This window comes from Schistocerca nitens, chromosome 2, assembly GCF_023898315.1.
Source record: "Schistocerca nitens isolate TAMUIC-IGC-003100 chromosome 2, iqSchNite1.1, whole genome shotgun sequence".
NCBI classification, from domain to species: domain Eukaryota; kingdom Metazoa; phylum Arthropoda; class Insecta; order Orthoptera; family Acrididae; genus Schistocerca; species Schistocerca nitens.
Genome location: NC_064615.1, coordinates 702,975,879 through 702,996,396, shown reverse-complemented (window position 1 = coordinate 702,996,396; position 20,518 = coordinate 702,975,879). Strand labels below are relative to the sequence as shown.

Sequence of the window (20,518 nt, the reverse complement as noted above, 5' to 3'; positions counted from 1 at the left end):
AAGAGTTTGTTGTTTTCATGAAAACATGCAGAATATTAAGAAGAAATGAGATTAAAGTGACCTTTCATCCTCCACAGAAAATCTCAGTGCTTTTGGGATCCATCAAAGAAGACTTAAGAGTTGTGCAAGAAAGGTGTTTATAGGATTCCATGTGAGTGTAGCAAATCTTATACAGGACAAATGACATGCATTGCTCAAGATAACAATGTGGAACACCAGTGGCATACTTGCTTCCTCCAAAATTAGCAAGCCTGCTTTCCCTGAGTGCTGCATTTCTGCTGGTCACTTGATGAGATACAATGAAATAAAAATTGTAGTCTATAAGTAAAACTTTTCAAGCTCCACCATCAATGAATCAGTGGAAATACGGCTGTCTGACTCCCCTGTCAATTGGGACAGTGGCTTCCAGTTAGATTCTCTATGGAATTCTGTCATAGAAAAATTTTGTGCTCTAAATCAGTCTGCAGTTTTACTATGTGAAGATGGTTGATCTGATACCAGTGTGACAATCTTTTACCAGAGGGAGCATGGTATAGTGCATTGATTTGCAGGAGTATTGCACTCACTCAAGCAGTACATGCACAGTGACTACCGGGTGCATCTCGTTGGTGGTGTTTTGAATAGGAGAGCTCAGTGTACATCATCAGTATTCACATGAAAATGACCTGAAGACTCTGTGCTGAAATATTGTGGCAGTAAATTACAGGTATCCAGCAGTTCATATGACATTTTGTAGAAGATACTAAAGTTTGATTCCTCTTGTGTTATAAAGAAACCACACGGTGGCCTGCTCATAACTACTGATGCCACTTCCCTTTTACTAACATTCCTAATACACATGGCCTTACCGCTATTGAACTCTACCTTTCCCAATGCCCATCTGATTTCAGACCAACAATCTCCTTCCTAGTCATCATAAAAAAATTTATCCTCCACCACAATAATTTCTCCTTTGAAGGCATTACCTACAAACAAATCTGTGGTACGGCTATGGGCACCTGCATGGCACCGTCTGATGCCAACCTATTCATGGGCCATCTGGAGGAATCCTTCCAAATACCCAGAATCCTAAACCCCTCACCTGGTTCAGATTCATTGATGAGGGCGAGGACACCCTATCCACATTCCTCCAGAACCTCAACAACTTCTCCCCCATTTGCTTCACCTGGTCCTACTCAACCCAGCAAGCCACCTTCCTAGATGTTGACCTCCACCTCAAAGATGGCTACATCAGTACCTTCGTCCATATCAAACCTACAAACAACCAGCAATACCTCAACTTCGACAGCTGCCACCCGTTCCATACTAGGAAGTCCTTTCCCTACAGCCTAGCCACTCACGGTCATCACATCTGCAGTGATGAGCTGTCCCTCTCGAAATATACCAAGGTTCTCACTGAAGCCTTCACAGACTGTAATTATCCTCCCAACCATGTAAGAAACAAATCTCCCATGCCTTCTGTTGTGTTGGCAGAAGAGCCAACACCATGTTATGAGAGGAGGCCAAAATGCACGCGTTTTAGCTCACGCAGGCTGGCATGAGGAGGGAAGGACTATACTGACGTGAGGTCTGGAACATGACAAGGAATTAGAATTCATAAAGCGGATGTAATTAGTTTGATACTTAACTTTAATCCATTAATGATGAACATTGCTCTTGACAGTACATGATTCACAATGTTATCTGTTCAGGATACATAGTAACTGAATATGGCGCCTTGCTAGGTCGTAGCAAATGACATAGCTGAAGGCTATGCTAAACGGTCATCTCTGCAAATGAGAGCATATGTAGACAGTGAACCATAGCTTGCAAAGTCGGCTGTACAACTGGGGCGAGTGCTAGGGAGTCTCTGTAGACCTGCCATGTGGGGGCACTCGGTCTGTAATCACTGATAGTGGCGACACGCAGGTCCAACGTATACTAACAGACTGCGGCCAATTTAAAGGCTACCACCTAGCAAGTGTGGTGTCTGGCGGTGACACCACACCTTCTCTTCCTAGTCTCCCACTACCTCCCAAAGTCCCACCATCCAGCCACAGAGGAGCATTCTCCTTGTAACTCAGTACCACCCAGGACTGGAGCAACTGAATTACTTTCTCCACCAATGTTTTGATTACCTCTCGTTGTGCCCTGAAATGAGAAATGTCCTGCCCACTACCCTTCCCACCCTCCCCCCACAGTGGTATTCCGCCATCCACTGAACCTACACAATATACTCATCCATCCTTACACAACCCCTGCTCCCAACTCCTTACCTCATGGCCCATACCCCTGTAATAGACCTAGATACAACACCTGTCCCATACATCCTCCCACCACCACCTACTACAGTCCAGTCACTAACATCACCTATCCCATCAAAGGCAGGTCTACCTGTGAAACCAGTCATGTGATCTACAAGCTAAGCTGCAACAACTGTACTGCATTCTATATGGGCATGACAACCAACAAGCTGTCTGTCCGCATCAATGGCCTCCAACAAACTGTGGCCAAGAAACAAATGGATCACCCTGTTGCTGAACTCGCTGCCAAACATGAAATCCTTCTTTTCAATGACTGCTTCACAGCCTGTGACATATGGATCCTTCCCACCAACACCAGCATTTCTGGATTGTACAGGTGGGAACTTTCCCTGCAATACATCCTACGCTCCTGTAGCCCTCCTAGCATCAACCTTCATTAGTTACTGTCCTCACCAATTCAGCCCTTCCTTGCTCTCATTCCAGCATTACACAGCCATCATTCCACTGTCACACCCAGTCTTTTCACTTCTCTCCTTCTCTATTACTTCCCCCCCCCCCCTCCCGCCTTCCCCACTGCCCTCCATCTAACCTCAGCACTTCACTGTCCACCACCCCCATCATACTATCCCTCCCCCTCAATACCGCAGCCTCCTCGTTACCCCCACCCAATCGCCACTCCCGCCATGCACTGGGGTTGTTGCTCGCAATGTGGTTTTAATTGCCTGAGACTGCAGTCATGTGTGTGAGTTGCATTTGTGTGTGTGTGTCTATTGTTGACAAAGGCCTTAATGGCTGAAAGCTTTATTTGTGACAGTCTTTTTGTTGTGCCTATCTGCAACTCAGCATCTCCACTATATGGCGAGTAGCAACTTTTTATAATATTGTTACATTCCATCCTGGATTTTCCATTGTTTGATTATAAAGAAAGATGATAATAGAGGACCTGCTAAGATAGCAAATAGGAAATCAGACTAGATAAAACCCTCCCAAGCAAAGAAGATGCTCTGGTAATTAAGTAACCGAGACTAGCAAAGGTGATTATTTGCTAACAGTGTAACTGAAGGCCTTGGTCTTATTCATAACATGATACCAAAGAAAAAATCAGCTCTCATACAAATAAAAAATGACAGATAAACTAAAAAGAAAGAATACAATCATAAATATTCATATGAAGTATTCATACATGCTCAAAGGAAAGAAAATGGGTAAAAGGAAGGAAGGCAGTGATTTGAAGTGGCAATAGTGGTAAGATTATTACAGATGGAAAGGAATGGGACAGGAAACTGACTGAGGCTGTTTTATCCTGTGCTCCACTTTAACGATTGATCTAATGATGCCACAACCTAAAAATAATGAAAACATATTATTAATTTCACAGAGTGAGGTGGCACAGTTGTTAGCACACTGCACTTGCTTTCAGGAGGATGATGGTTCAAACTTGTGTCCAGCCATCCTGATTTAGGTTTTCCATGATTTCCCTAAATTGCTTCAGGCAAATGCCGGGATGGTTCCTTTGAAGAGCATGTCCAACTTCCTTCCCTATCCTTCCCTAATCTGATGGGACCGATGACCGCACTGTTTGGTCCCCTCCCTCAAATCTTTCAACCAACCAGCTGTTAATTTCATATCATTTCATATGTATGAGTACTGACATTAAACATAGATGTAAGTTAAGGACTTTCAGAGTTACTACGTTCCTTAAACACATCACACATTAATATGAAAATACTACAAAAGCAAGAGCTCCTTATTGTTGCAGAACTTGCACTATTATTTTGAAAAGTGTCTCTTACCTTATAGTTTCTGAAAATTATGAGAGGTAGTGCTATCAAGAATCCAGATGCCCAGGTGACTGCCATGATAACTTTTGTTGCATTGTGAGTTAATTTTGCTTCTGGTGGCAATGTAATTGCTGTGAGGCGGTCATAACTCACAACACAAAGATTCAAAACAGCTGTTAGTAGAAATGCACCTGTATTTGCATATAAATTACTTATAAAGCAAGTGTTTACAAGTCAAACTGTTATAATAAGTGTCATAATTATTTCTTAAATTGCATAATAGTGTGATATTACTAAAAATTATTAATGTGGCTTATATAATCTCAAGCAGCATAAGAATTTTTTCCACAGTGAAATACCAAACCCATTATTAATTGTCATTATCAAGTATTAGAGTTACTTGGCACCTGACAAAAATATCTTCAGAGACCACAGAATGAACTATCAAAGAAGTTCTGAGAGGTACCTGAGGAGTTTAAAAAAAAGATTGATTTATATGAAGAGATACTGTATTCCATTGTTCCAGAAGAGCTCAGATATGGACAGTAAGAATTTATAATTTCATTTAAAATGGAATTAAAATGCCCAATTTGAGTCCTCAGAAATGACCCACGTTCTACAGTTGTGTTGCTAACATTCAGATTACAGTATTAGTGATGTTTCTTATCAGAAAATAGGTTCAACATTGAAAAAATATGACAATTAAGTCTGAGAAGCCAAAGAATAAAAGTAATGAAAATATATTTCACTAAAACATATATTTTAAGAAAATGTTACAGAGATACTCACATGAAAAGAAGCCTTCAGTTTTACAGCCACCTTTACCAAGAACATAGTTTTGGAATAAATCTGACACAAGGAACATAGGTGGGCAAATAAGAAGTGTAAGAGCATCTGCAGCAGCCATGTTTGCCAATAACATGTTAGTTGGTGAGTGCAGAAATGTATTTCTCATAACAATATTAATGATTGCAACATTCCCTATAATGCCAAAAATCACTATTGGGATGACAAAAAGAATCTTCACTGCAATTTCCCAGTTCTCCCGTACTATCCAAATTTCATTTGGAAAGTTATGTGCACTGTAATTAAACTGAAAAGAGGACATATAATTAATTTCTTGTTATACATTTGTTGCCTGTATTTTATATGTAGTCTGGGTCAAAATTATTCAATACAAAAGTCACGTTACAGAACTAACATTGTCATATCATGATTTAATAAAGACAAGCTTAAATCAAATAAACACAGAGAAGAAAAAAAGTTATGAAACACATACTTTAAATAAACATAACCTGATACTCTTAGAATTAAACTTAGAAATGAAATATGGAAAAAAATGGGGAAAAAATTTTGTGGTGCATTAAGTAATATTTTTGTAAATGTCTTTTATTGCAGTCTTCATACAATATGCCCAATAGCTAACACAAAGTGTGAAAGAAAACGTAATACAAGGCTAGGATAGCAAAGGGCATTTTAGTCTCTAGAAACAAGATTAGAAGCTTGCATAGTTTATCTGAAACTAGGAATGTCAAGGATGGAATAACAATAATAGGTGTGTGTGTGTGTGTGTGTGAGAGAGAATCGTGCTTTTTGTGACTCTCTCTCTCTCTCTCTCTCTCTCTCTCTGTGTGTGTGTGTGTGTGTGTGTGTGTGTGTGTGTGTGTGCGCTCAAAAAAGGGTGCGCGTACTGATGACTCAGCACTTCTGATTTTCAGTGAGTGGTCTCCTCTAATTGAAAAATAGTCAATCAGGTCTTGATAAGATTTCAAAATGGTGCAAAGAGTGGCAGCTGGCTTTAAATATTCAGAAATGTAAAACTGTGCACTTCACAAAACAAAAACATGTAGTATACTATTATTATAATATCAGTGAGTCACAGTTGGAATCAGTCCACTCATACAAATAATTCGGTGTAAAACTTTGTAGAGATGTAAATGGAATGATCACATAGGCTCAGTCATAGGTGTAAAGTGGGTGTCAGACTTCAATTTATTTGTAAAATACTGAGGAAGTTCTTTGTCTACAAAGGAGACTGCTTAAACATCACTCATGCAACCCATCCTAGAATATTGTTCAAATTTGTGGGACCCATAGCAAATAGGACTAACAAGGGACATTAAATGTGTACTAAGAAGAACAGCACAAACAGTCACAGGTTTGTGTAACCCCTCAGAAAGAGTTAATAGATGCTGCAGAAATGGAACTGGCAGATGCATGAAGATAGCCATAGACTACCCAAAGAAATATTCATATAGACTGAAGTAACAAATGAAAATTCACACTGAGTATGGGACTGAAACCCAGACCTCCTGCTCAGTAGGCCGATGTGCTAACCATTATGCCACCTCGGCACAGTGGCTTTGTGCAACTGCACAGCCTACCCCAGTATGCCTCTTATCTCAATTCAGATTCCAATTCATTCTTCAGCCCACTTGGCACTCCACCTAAACTCAAACAGCACTGCAGAGGTTCTCCAGTTATACTGGAATAGTACCTCAGCATCAAATGAAATGGAGGCTACTGCCTGAAACCCAGGCATAAGTGCTTTAGTAAAATGGAACTATATGGTTCCACAGACCTTTCTAACTCTGAAACATCTATGATGTATACATGCAGACTGAAGTGATGAATCAAAATTCATGCCAAGGCTGAGACTCGAATATAGACCTCCTGCTCACCAGGCGAATGAGCTAACCACTCTGCCACCCTGGCACAGTCACTTTGCACTACTGCATGGACTACCCTAGCATATCTCCCTCCTCAATCCAAAATCCCATTCGTGCCACATTTGGATTAAGGGTGCAGGTATGCTAGGGTAGTCTGTGTAGTTGTTTGAAGCTCCTGTGCCAGGGTGGCAGATGGTTATCTCATTCGCCTGGTGAACAGGAGATCCAGATTTGAATCTCAGCCTTGGTGCAAATTTCCATTCATCACTTCAGTCTGCATAAATACATCATAGATGTTTGAGATCTGGAAACTTCTCTAGAACCATACAGTTTCATTTGATATTACAAGAAAGCCTATTTACAAAGTTTCGAGAAGCAACTTTAAGTGGTGACTGTAGGAATATATTTCAACCTAGGTATGGACCCAGTAGGGATCTGGAGAACAAGATCGTATTGATTACAGCTTACATGGAGGCTTTCAAACAATCATTCCTCCCATGTTCTATAAGTGAATGGAACATGAAAAGCACTAATTAATGGTACAATAGGATGTACCCTCTGCCATGCACTCCACAGTGATTTGCAGAGTACAGACATAGATGTAGATGTGGATTATCAGATTCTACAGTCAAAGCCTGTAAAGTATCATATTTGATGTCTAGTTGAATCAGTTCGTGCTTGAGTAACAGTAATCATGACATGCTGTGAGCATTGAGCCCACTAATGTTGCCATCAAAATGAATGTTTAGCAGAGTACAAGCAAATTAAATATTATGTACCTCAAGGATCAGTAATGAAATCACTTCTGTTCCTTTTGTGTATCAATTATCTAAGCTTAAATATGGGTGCCAATAAAGTACTATTTCTGCAGATAACACCACAATTTTACTGTAAGGGGAAAGGAAGAAAGAATTAGATAAATCAATAAACACTGCCACATAACAACGTACCAACTGGACAGAATAATTAGCTTATACTGAACAGTAAAAAAACTTTCTCACTAAAATTTCATAATGATCTAAATAAGAATATGGTACTGTAGCAGACTAGGGCAATATTTAAAGAAAAGTATGACTCCAAACATATCAGAGAATGAGATACTATCACGCGATGTTTAAGCTAAGTTACACACATGCAAAAGCTTGAATTGTAACATTGTTGGATTACTATATTGATAAGAATAAGTTGACTTAAGGTAAATTTTGAGCAATTAAGATCAATTGTAACTAATTTATAAAGATATTGCTCTACAAAATAAAATTAAAAATATATAAACAAAAGCCCAGTTTATCAGTTGCGAGATTTATACTTAGAAAAGTGATAGTAATTACAATACAAACACCTGTAAAGACACAGAATTTATTTTAGGAACAAAAGTCACAATGTATTTGTAAAGTAATTAACAAAAGTAATTAAGACATTGTTATAAATATACATTCCATGTAACTTTGGTGTTTTGTGAAAGCAAATTTTAAATTCAGTTAACTTCAGTTTAAACAACATATAATGTACCTTTTTATTGTTAGAACCTATATGAGAACCCACATCAGTCTTATGATGCAATGAACATAGTTAAGAAGTATTGAGAATTTCAGGCACATTATTTTTTGATTAACTTGACATAAATTGCTTAACATACATGAAACTATGCCCAGATATTATTTTAGGTGGAGGCTGTTGTGACTCGCCGATCATTCAAAGTGCCGCCGCACAATTACGCGCGTCCTCTACGTGCGGCACTGTCTGCCAGCCATGCAGCAGCTGCGCCACCTAAGCGGCCAGCTGAGCAGCGGCCGCTAGACTGGGACTCAGTGCTCATTCGAATGCTAACATGTACACATGTCTTGCTTGTCAACTTACTCTGTGACTTATATGTGTTGTGTCGTTCTGAAATATATTTGTTAAACTTCACGTTATAACAATTGGCGACAAGGTAGTGGATTTTTCCTTTTCACCGTTGACCCACAGGGTTCCATGGCTACTGTTGAGCAATTATTGCAAAATCTCCTTGAACAGCAAACGCTTCTAACAGCGGCGATTCGCGATTTCGTCGCGGCATCAAATGCGGGGCATTTCTCGTCGTTGGCTGTACCTCCTTTTCCTTCTTACGACGAGACGGCGGAAGACTGGTCTGACTATGAAAAACGTCTTTGACAGCACTTCTTGGCATTTCATGTCACGGACAAACAACCATGTATGTCTCTGTTCCTTACCTGGATTTCACCTCAAATGTATCGGTTGTTGTCGCAATTGGCTCCTTTGAAGGATCCTGCATCTTTGTCCTTTGCTGAAATGTGCTCACTTCTGTCTATTTTCAAAAGCAAACGCATGTGGTAGCCTCTCGTGTTGCCTTTTATCGTTGTCAAAAACAGCCACATCAATCCTATCGCGCTTGGGCTGCTGAACTTCACGGCCTCAGTCGAAAGTGTCAATTTGTTACTGACGTTCACAAAGAATCCTATGCCGATTCCATGGTACGGGATGCTATTATACGGTTGGCACCCGACAAAGAAGTTCGGCAACGTGCCCTTCAGTTGGCGAATCCGACTCTAGATGAAGTTCTCTCTCTCCATTGCGCAGTCTTTTGAAATTTCTCGCTCTGCTGGGGCGCAAATAGAGGCGTGGGGTGATGTCAGGGAAATAAAACCTCTGTGCGCTGTTGACGACGCGTGCGGCGCGTCCTTGCTGGCCGACGTGGCCGCAGTGCACTCCCACGCGCAGCCTCAGCCTAGCCGTAAACAACCTGATAAGAAACTGCAGCAAAACCCCCAGCAACTTCCTTCATGTCCGCGGTGTTTTACGAAACATTCACGCGAGGATTGTCCCCAACGTTGGGCTGTGTGTCACAATTGCAAAAACAAAGGTCATGTGTCTTCCGTTTGCAAATCCGACCGCATACATGATGTTCATGAACATGATGCTGATTCTGATTCTGTGTTGTCTGTCAATTGCACTTCTTCCCTTTCAGGGAAGTTATTCCTCACTGTCCAAATCCTTGGTCGAGATGTTCGCATGCAAGTGGATACCAGTTCTGCTGCCACTATAATTAATTCTCAGACGTATCTTCAGTTGGGTTCTCCACTCCTGTCACCTGTCACTCGGCGATTACGGACGTACAATAAACAGAAGATTTCTCTCTTGGGACAGTTTAATGCTGAGGTATCTTACAAATCCGTTGTTCGCACTGTTCCCATATTTGTGGTCGACCAGAGCAACGCAGAAAATCTTTTTGGTTTCGATGCCTTTCGCGTTTTTGGGTTCTCAATAGAGGACTCTGTCAATATTGTCTCTGATGCTATTCCTTATGCTCAACTGGATTCCTTGTCGACGACATTTTCGTCCCTTTTTTCTCCTGGGTTAGGCCATGCAAACGATTTTGAAGCTCATATCATGCTCAAACCCACTGCTCGGCCTAAGTTTTTTCGGGCTTGGCCCATTCCTGTGGCCCTTCGTGATTGGGTAAAACGGGAGTTGGATCGTCTCACTACTTCAGGGGTCTTGCTTCCTGTCACTTCCAGTGAGTGGTCCTCTTCTGTTGTTGTCACTGCTAAGCCAAATGGTGATATTCGTCTCTTTGGCGATTTCAAAGCCACTGTAAATGCTCAATGCCTCATCGACACTTACCCTATGCCCCGTCCTGAAGAATTGTTCACTAAACTTGCTGGAGGCCAGTATTTTTCTAAAATTGACCTGTCAGAAGCTTATCATCAACTTCCTCTCGACGCTGCTTCCTGGCAGTTTCTGGTCCTTAACATACCTTTCGGCCTCTATCAATACCAACGCTTGCCATTCGGAGTTGCTAGCGCCCCTGCTCTCGTTCAGCGATTCTTGGAACAATTATTGCTCCCTGTCCCTGGGTATATCAATTACATGGACGACATTGTTGTCACTGGCTCCATCACTGAAGAACATCTTCAAAATCTCCACACACTTTTTCATGTCTTACAGACTGCCGGTCTTAAGTGTAATCTTCAGAAATCAAAATTTTTTCAGGCATCCATCACGTACTTGGGGTTTCAACTCTCTCGGGATGGTATTCGTCCGCTTCAGCAAACTGTTGCTGCGATCGATGCCCTTCCTCACCCTACATCTGTTAAGGAACTACAGGCCTTATTGGGGAAAATAGCATACTGTCACAAGTTTTTACCGTCTGCAGCTTTGGTGGCTCAGCCGTTGCATCGCCTGTTGCATAAAAACGTGCCTTTTCACTGGTCCACGTCATGCGATGTGGCTTTCCAGAAATTGAAGACTATGCTGAAACAGGCCCCATGCCTGGCTACTTATCAACCTGGCCAACATCTTGTTCTTGCCATAGACGCCTCTCAATACGGGGTCGGTGCAGTCCTGGCGCACCGTTTTTCTGACGGTTCGGAACAACCCATTGCTTATGCCTCCAAAACGCTCACGGATGACCAACAAAAGTATTCTCAAATTGAAAAAGAAGCTTTGGCCATTATTTATGCTCTTCATAAGTTTGGTGTTTTTCTCTATGGCTCAAAATTTCATCTTGTTACGGATCACAAACCACTTGTTTCCTTGTTTCATCCATCAACGTCACTTCCCGACAAGGCTGCACACCTCCTCCAGCGTTGGGCTCTTTACTTGTCTCGTTTCAATTATGAGATTCATTTCCGGCCAACGGCTCAACATGCAAATGCTGATGCTCTGTCTTGCCTTCCCATGGGTCCTGACCAGGCATTCGATAGGGACGAACTTTTGTGTTTCCACCTGGATGTTGCCGAGCAGCGGGTTGTGGACGGGTTCCCCATCACTGGGGACAGGCTGGCGGCTGCTACGAGTTCTGACCCTACCCTCTCCCAGGTTTTACGCTGTATTCAGAAGGGTTGGCCCGATCGCCCATCCGCTAAGACTTCTGATCCGTTGCGGAACTACTACGCTTTGGGCTACCGCCTCACGGCTAGGGATGGTGTTATCCTCCTCTCCACTGACAATGCTTTGCCGCGTGTCGTGGTACCTGCGTCTTTGCATGCTTCGGTCTTGCGCCTCCTTCACCAAGGGCACTGGGGTGTGTCTCGCACAAAATCTCTGGCGTGCCGTCTTGTGTACTGGCCTGGCATCGACTCTGAAATAGCACACATGGTCGCTGCCTGCAGCCCTTGTGCGTCACAGGCCGCTGCCCCGAAGTCATCTTTGTCACCGTGGCCTTCACCTGAGAAGCCCTGGGAGCGCATTCATGCTGACTTTGCGGAACCCTTTTTAGGTACTTATTGGCTCCTTGTAATTGACGCCTACTCTAACTTTCCTTTCATTGTCCGTTGCACATCGCCTACCACTGCGGCAACCACCAGTGCTCTCGCCTGCATTTTTTCTTTGGAAGGCCTCCCCTCTACTCTTGTTACTGATAATGGTCCGCAATTTGCCTCTTCCGAATTTGCGGATTTTTGTGCTCGTCACGGCGTTATGCATGTCACAGCCCCGCCGTTCCATCCACAATCCAACGGTGAGGTTGAACTACTGGTCCGCACATTTAAGGCTCAGATGCAGAAACTTCTGACTTCTTCTGCTGCTGATGAAGCGCTTCTCCAGTTTCTGGCTTCTTACCGTTTCACCCCCATGGGCGACCACAGCCTGGCTGAGCTCTTACATGGCCGACAGCCCCGCACGCTACTTCATCTTCTGCGGCCTCCCACCTCACAGCCGCGGGTGCCTTCCCTTGGCCAGTTCACCACCGACGACCTCGTCTGGGTACGGGGATATGGCAGGTGGCCAAAATGGAGCTCGGGCCGCATCTTAAGACACCGTGGCAGACACCTGTATGAAATCCAGACGGACACGGGTGTTGCAGTGCGTCATTCGGACCAGCTTCGGCCTCGTGTGCCAGCAACGCCTGTTCCGAATGCCGCTACACCACCTTCGGCTCTACCTGCCGCTCGGGATCTTGGCATCTCTCAATACTCACAACGCAGCCCTCTCACCGTCATCGCGATGCCAGCACAAGAATGGACGCCACCAGGAGACGTGCCCATGCAGGAACCGGATGACCATCCTCTGTCAGAGCAAGTCTACTCGCCTCCTCCTCCAACGGATGCCGACACATCGCCCATGTCTCCTGTCATATCAACTGGACTTGCCGCAACGGGCAGATTGGTGCAGGGGGCCCCTGCAGATTCGACCCCTACGTCTCTTGTCATCTCGACCCGTTATCATCGGGGACACTTCCATCCGTACGGGAAGCCGCCTCCTCGAGACTTTACAGCGAGTCAAATAATGCCTATGGACGTTAGCCATCTCCAGGACATCTCCATCAAGACCAGTGCAACAATTTCAAAGGGGGGAAAAGTGTTGTGACTCGCCGATCATTCAAAGTGCCGCCGCACAATTACGTGCGTCCTCTACGTGTGGCGCTGTCTGCCAGCCATGCAGCAGCTGCGCCACCTAATTGGCCAGCCGAGCAGTGGCCGCTAGACTGGGACTCAGTGCTCATTCGAATACTAACATGTACACATGTCTTGCTTGTCAACTTACTCTGTGACTTATATGTGTTGTGTCGTTCTGATATATATTTTTGTTAAACTTGACATTATAACAGAGACACTGCAAGAAACCTAAATTACAAACCTCAGTCAGATCTTCAGTTATCAGCAAAACAGTAATGGAAATGTAGTCACAAATGCTGGTTACATTTTGATATGGTATTTGGAGCTAGGATATGTTGAAAACAGTCATCAAAATTGAGTTAATCTATTTTTAAGGTTCAGGCACCTACTCATCATAAAATCAAAATTACAAAAAAATTCAAAATTATGTATGTGGATGGTGCCAACAGCACTGTGGCTCAAAAATAAAACATGTAGATGGCCAAGAAGTGTGACAAATGGAAAGAATGGAAATAATTATGTGAAACACTGACATTGCGGACATCAGGAAAAGATAAGTACTGTAATTCTCAAATTTTTTTCTCTTTGTATGACAGCAGGGGTAAGATCGTGAAAATTGACAATTAATTTTTTTGGTCTCAAATTAATGATATGAATATAATAGAGGGAAACATTCCATGTGGGAAAAATATATCTAAAAACACAGATGATGTGACTTACCGAACGAAAGTGCTGGCAGGTCGATAGACACACAAACAAACACAAACATACACACGAAATTCAAGCTTTCGCAACAAACTGTTGCCTCCTCAGGAAAGAGGGAAGGAGAGGGAAAGACGAAAGGATGTGGGTTTTAAGGGAGAGGGTAAGGAGTCATTCCAATCCCGGGAGCGTAAAGACTTACCTTAGGGGGAAAAAAGGACAGGTATACACTCACACACACACACATATCCATCCACACATACACAGACACAAGCTTGCACAGAATGTTACAGGGAGACCATGTTCTCAGGTGACAAGGCACAGATGTGAAGTAGTTGCAGTGCACTTGGTGCACAATATGACAATCATCCCTTGTAGTGGTCAGACATGGTCAACTAGAACATTGCCCTCATCTACCCACACAGTCCAACTTCAGGCCACTGTCCAAATGCCCCACAAATCTGGATATTCATGTTATGAGCAGCCAGCCAAATGGAGACTCATAATGAGACTCATTTCAAACTTTGTCAGGTTCTGATAACACTGTCTAACATGAGTACGCTGCATCCCCGTGTCCTTCACAGTGATCACTCAACGTCTGCTTCTATTCATGTCCCTCGCACACCCTACCAGGGCTAGTAACAACACTAAACACAAACAACACTAATGCATAGTAGTGGCCATTCTAGCTGTCACAGAGAAATGCAAGTCTAATTGTTTACTTACCTGCTGGTGTTGTGCACATGTATGGAGTTACATTGACATTTGACCATGTCTTTTGGATTCTTTACATTTTTTGTCAGGCAGCGCATGTATAAAAAAACCTGGAAAACTGCCCTACTCATCAACAGCATGCATTAATCAGAAATAAAACAGATACAGAATGTCACAGCATCAGTAATGAGACTATCGCTGGTTGATCCTTTTGTAAACAATATGGGTGCAGAAGAGAAAGAGAATAAAATGTTGTATGCCATGTCATGCCAGTACTGAATGAAGACAAAAACGGCTTGCAGGAGAAACATATATTTCTGCAAACATCACAGCACAATGACTCATGGAAAATGAACTGGTTATAAAACTGAAATAGACCATATATGCAGTGTGAAAAGACAGAGAAAAGTCAGTGATGTGGATACAAAGGTGTTTGGAACAAAGCTAGAGGAAGTAGAATCCATTAAATTCTTAGGTATTACTGTAGACAGTAAACTGAAATGGAAACAGTATGTTAACCTTGTCCATCTAAAAATCTCAGCTCTGTCATTATGAAGCAGCTATCACAATATGTGAACAAATACCTTCCATGCAAAGTTTGCCATGGACTCTTCAAACTGTACCTGCAGTCTGGAGTAACTGTGTGGGGCAACTCAAATACTCATTATGCAAAAAGAAACAGGGAGGCAAAAACTAGGTCATTTGTAGAAACTACTTCAAAAACCTAGATGGTCAGAGTGGGTAATAAATGCAAATGTACAAACATATGACACAACAAAAATCCACAGATCATGGTCTCTAGTGTTTGCATCAGTGCCTCTGGATCCTGGGGTCCCAGGTTGAATTCCCGTTTGGGTCAGAGAGTTTCTTCTCTCAGTGACTGAGTGTTTGTGCTATCATAATCATTTCACCTCATCTTCATCACAAAGATGGACACATCACTGAAGTAGCATCAAATACAAAGATTTCCATCAGGTGCCAAACAACTGCACATGGTTTCTCCCAGCCATTAATGTCATATGATCATTTCCATTACACAGAAGAAGGACCACAAATTGGTAATCCTCGAAAAAGAACCTTGGTACTCAGGTATCAAGTTAATAGCAAACCTGGCTAAAAACTGGCAGGATGATGTACACAATGGTGCCTTTCTACAGTGGCTTGCAGACTCTCTAATGGAAAATAAATATTAAAGGATTCAAGATCACCAAATAAAGTAATTCTGAAAATTTATTCCGTGTAATCATTAGTGTTTAAGAGCAAAGACTAATTAAAACGGTAACTGTTTAAGAAATATGTAATATCAAAGTTTTTATGTTCTTAAAATTCCTATTTCAGAAGTATGCTTGTTATACATCATGCAATCATATGAGTCAAAGAAGAATCAAATTAACTCTTGAGTGGGCATTATGATTTTTGTAACATGAGCGGGCGCACAGCACACTTTGTACATATGTAAGGAGTAGGTAATTTTATGTTACCAAGGTACACACCATCTACATCTACATCCATACTCTGCAAGCCACCTGACGGTGTGTAGCGGAGGGTACCTCGAGTACCTCTATCAGTTCTCCCTTCTATTCCAGTCTTGTATTGTTCGTCGAAAGAAGGATTGTGGGTATGCTTCTGTGTGGGCTCTAATCTCTCTGATTTTATCCTCATGGTCTCTTCACGAGATATACGTAGGAGGGAGCAATATACTGCTTGACTCTTTGGTGAAGGTATGTTCTTGAAACTTTAACAAAAGCCCGTACCAAGGTACTGAGCATCTCTCCTGCAGAGTCTTCCACTGGAGTTTACCTATCATCTCCGTAACGCTTTCGCGATTACTAAATGATCCTGTAACGAAGCGCGCTGCTCTCCGTTGATCTTCTCTATCTCTTCTATCAACCCTATCTGGTATGGATCCCACACTGCTGAGCAGTATTCAAGCAGTGGGCGAACAAACGTACTGTAACCTACTTCCTTTGTTTTCGGATTGCATTTCCTTAGGATTCTTCCAATGAAACTCAGTCTGGCATCTGCTTTACCGATGATCAACTTTATATGATCATTCCACTTTAAATCACTCCTAATGCGTACTCCCAGATAATTTATGGAATTAACTGCTTCCAGTTGCTGACCAGCTATTTTGTAGGTAACTGATAAGGGATCTATCTTTCTATGTATTCGCAACACAATACACTTGTCTACATTGAGATTCAATTGCCATTCCCTGCACCATACGTCAATTCGCTGCAGTCCCCCTGCATTTCAGTACAATTTTCCATTGTTACAATCTCTCAATACACCACAGCATCATCTGCAAAAAGCCTCAGTGAACTTCTGGTGTCATCCACAAGGTCATTTATGTATATTGTGAATAGCAGCGGTCCTATGACACTCCCCTGCAGCACACCTGAAATCACTCTTACTTCGGAAGACTTCTCTCCATTGAGAAAGACATGCTGTGTTCTGTTATATAGGAACTCTTCAATCCAATCACACAATTGGTCTGGTAGTCCATATGCTCTTACTTTTTTCATTAAACAACTGTGGGGAACTGTATCGAACATCTTGCGGAAGTCAAGAAAGATGGCATCTACCTGTGAACCCGTGTCTACGGCCCTCTGAGTCTCATGGACAAATAGCGTGAGCTAGGTTTCACACGACCGTCTTTTTCAAAACCCATGCTGATTCCTACAGAGTAGATTTCTAGTCTCCAGAAAAGTCATTATACTCGAACATAATACATGTTCCAAAATTATACAACTGATCGACGTTAGAGATATAGGTCCATAGTTCTGCACATCTGTTCGACGTCCCTTCTTGAAAACGAGGATGACCTGTACCCTTTTCCAATCCTTTGGAACGCTACGCTCTTCCAGAGACCTACGGTACACTGCTGCAAGAAGGGGGGCAAGTTCCTTGGCGTACTCTGTGTAAAATCGAACTGGTATCCCATCAGGTCCAGCGGCCTTTCCTCTTTTGAGCGATTTTAATTGTTTCTCTATCCCTCTGTCGTCTATTTCGATATCTACCATTTTGTCATCTGTGCGACAATCTAGAGAAGGATCTACGGTGCAGTCTTCCTCTGTGAAACAGCTTTGGAAAAAGACATTTAGTATTTCGGCCTTTAGTCTGTCATCTTCTGATTCAGTACCATTTTGGTCACAGAATGTCTGGACATTTTGTTTTGATCCACCTACCACTTTGACATAAGACCAAAATTTCTTAGGATTTTCTGCCAAGTCAGTACATAGAACTTTACTTTCGAATTCATTGAACGCCTCTCTCATAGCCCTCCTCAGACTACATTTCGCATCGCGTAATTTTTGTTTGTCTGCAAGACTTTGGCTATGTTTATGTTTGCTGTCAAGTTCCCTTTGCTTCTGCAGCAGTTTTCTAACTCGGTTTTTGTACCACGGTGGCTCTTTTCCATCTCCTACGATCTTGCTTGGCACATACTCATCTAACGCATATTGTACGATGGTTTTGAACTATGTCCACTGATCCTCAACACTATCTGTACTTGAGACAAAACTTTTGTGTTGAGCCATCAGGTACTCTGTAATCTGCTTTTTGTCACTTTTGCTAAACAGAAAAATCTTCCTGCTTTTTTAATATTTCTATTTACGGCTGAAATCATTGATGCGGTAACTGCTTTATGATCGCTGATTCCCTGTTCTGCGTTAACTGTTTCAAATAGTTCAGGTCTGTTTGTCACCAGAAGGTCTAATATGTTACCGCCACAAGTCAGTTCTCTGTTTAACTGCTCAAGGTAGTTTTCAGATAAAGCACTTAGAAAACTTTCACTGGATTCTTTGTCCCTGCCACTCATTATGAACGTTTGAGTCTCCCAGTCTATATCCGGCAAATTAAAATCTCCACCCAGAACTATAACATGGTGGGGAAATGCCACCATATGAGCAGAATCACAGTTTAATCTTAGTTTAATTAAACAATGATAAAGTAAACTTATATTACATGAGCTAAATTACTGTGCCATTAAACAATAATGAAATAAACATTCATTATGTCACTCTGTTGCCATGTACAAGCATTACACTACAGTAATGACTCCCTTGAAGCAGCAGATGGCATAGTTGCATCACAGCCCTGACAAATGTTTATTCAATTACTAATTATCTCATAGGCAACTGCCTCAGTGTGGGATTGTGCTGCTATCTTAGAATCTGGGTCATTTTCTTGCACGGATTGCAATTTTATATTACTGCTGCTCACTTGGACACATGATAACACAACTAATCACTGTGTTAGCTGAAGCATTGTTGGAGGAACAGGTATGGGCTTGCAGTTGGGAAACAACAATGGAACCCTACAAGACAGTGTTATTTGTGGTTGGAACACTTTATACATAGGCACACCCACTTAAGGGTCAATGCTGCGTCCATTCTATTGGAACACCATAAAAGTTCAGCTGCCCCAGTAGAATGATATTATGTACACAAACAAAGGCCTTAGCAACAGTACAGCATTACCAGCAGGATAATTTTTCTTGCATGGCTCTGCTAGGGCTTCATTTACAAGATTACATGTGGTCTTAACACTAAAAAAGCCTTTACATAAGGGAAAATGAGATCAACTCAAAGGGAACAATACTCACAACCAAGTCAGCACAAGATTACAACAGAATTAGTAAGATATGAGACTGTGAGTTTCTATAGGATATCTATTTCCATTTTAATAAAAAGCAGTCCAGATTGCAATAATTTTTTTATTTTTAATTCTGGTTACCAAATGTGGTTTACAGGACCATTCTCAGGCGAAGGCTCTAAGATACATAATATTTATAATGGGTTGTGTATAGCATACACTAAGCCACCTTAGAAACCTAACATCAGTTATGATATGAAATGATATGCTACCCAGATGATGTGAGGAGTTAGTGCATGAGGCCATTGTGTAGTACTGACTGGTATCTGTCACAAACTCCTAACGAGCTTTTTATTTAAATATCAAGTATGAATGCTGCGTTCCATAATGAGGTCAAATATTATTTTCTTTTTGCATGCCAATGTCATTCAATTATGCATACAGCCTTCCTACTGTACAGTTCTCCATGTTTAGATTAGATCAATTGATGTGCAGTGAAGAGATACTCAAGGATTTATAACATGTCATAAATTTGATGGTGATACAACAAATGCCAGTAGACAGAGGACAAGTACTGCTTGTAGAAACAATACAACATTGAGTATGAGATGGCAGAAATAATGAATCTGCTCTTCCTCCTTCTGAGACTGTATTACATCACAAGTAATCTAGAACCATCTCTCCAATGATCTCATGAACAAAGGACAGTCATTTTTGGATCTTTAAGGTGTGGGACACTAAGCTCGGGCCATTGAAGTATCGTATGGAGCAGAATTTAAGTACAATGACACAGGCCTACAATTGAATATGGATGGTGCATGTTACATGAGAGCACGAGTGTATCAGCACATAACCATCAATGTCGTGAGAGGCTAGATAAAATTACATTAAAAAGCCCCTCTGGAGCTGTTCAACACTCACATGGAGATAGAAATTATGCTCATCCAGGAAATATCACAGGTAACAAATGATATTACCTAACTGCAAACAAAGTATTATATAAAAATTGGTGCCTTTTCCTTCAAAGATGAATTATAATGAACAGTTCAAGGTTCGCAAAGGAAGCTGAGAAGAAGGATAAAATTTATTACTTCAGTAATTATCTACACAATAATTTAAAATTGGCACAGTTTATTTATGTATTGGCTTGTAGAATATCATTATGAATCAGTGATGAGATAATAAATATATAAATGCAATACATAAAAAATATTATAATAATAAATTTATTTCACTGGACAAATGGAGTTTAATGGATGTATGTATAGTGGCATTTCCCTTATATCTATGGCACCAAAGATTTTTAAACACCAGAGATAGATATAGTGCTTTACAACATGACACTTTTTTAAATTAATTAACTGACTACAAATTCCCTGACATTAGCTATGTTAGGTATAGCTTTACTACACAATAGCAGCATATGAAAATTTGTCCTCATGTGAGACTTGAACATGGATTTCCCACTTATTGTG

General features: G+C 41.6%; 1 protein-coding gene across 3 annotated transcripts in view; it reads right to left on the bottom strand.

The window, feature by feature from the left end:
* Positions 1 to 20,518, bottom strand: part of LOC126234567 (G-protein coupled receptor 54) — a 122,953-nt gene that overhangs the window by 73,634 nt on the left and 28,801 nt on the right. For all 3 annotated transcript variants that reach the window (XM_049943271.1, XM_049943273.1, XM_049943272.1), the window contains exons 3-4: positions 4,814 to 5,117; positions 4,037 to 4,215 (exon numbers count right to left, since the gene is read on the bottom strand). In XM_049943271.1, the coding sequence (XP_049799228.1) occupies positions 4,037 to 4,215; positions 4,814 to 5,117 (483 nt within the window). The remainder of the gene's footprint in view (positions 1 to 4,036; positions 4,216 to 4,813; positions 5,118 to 20,518) is intronic.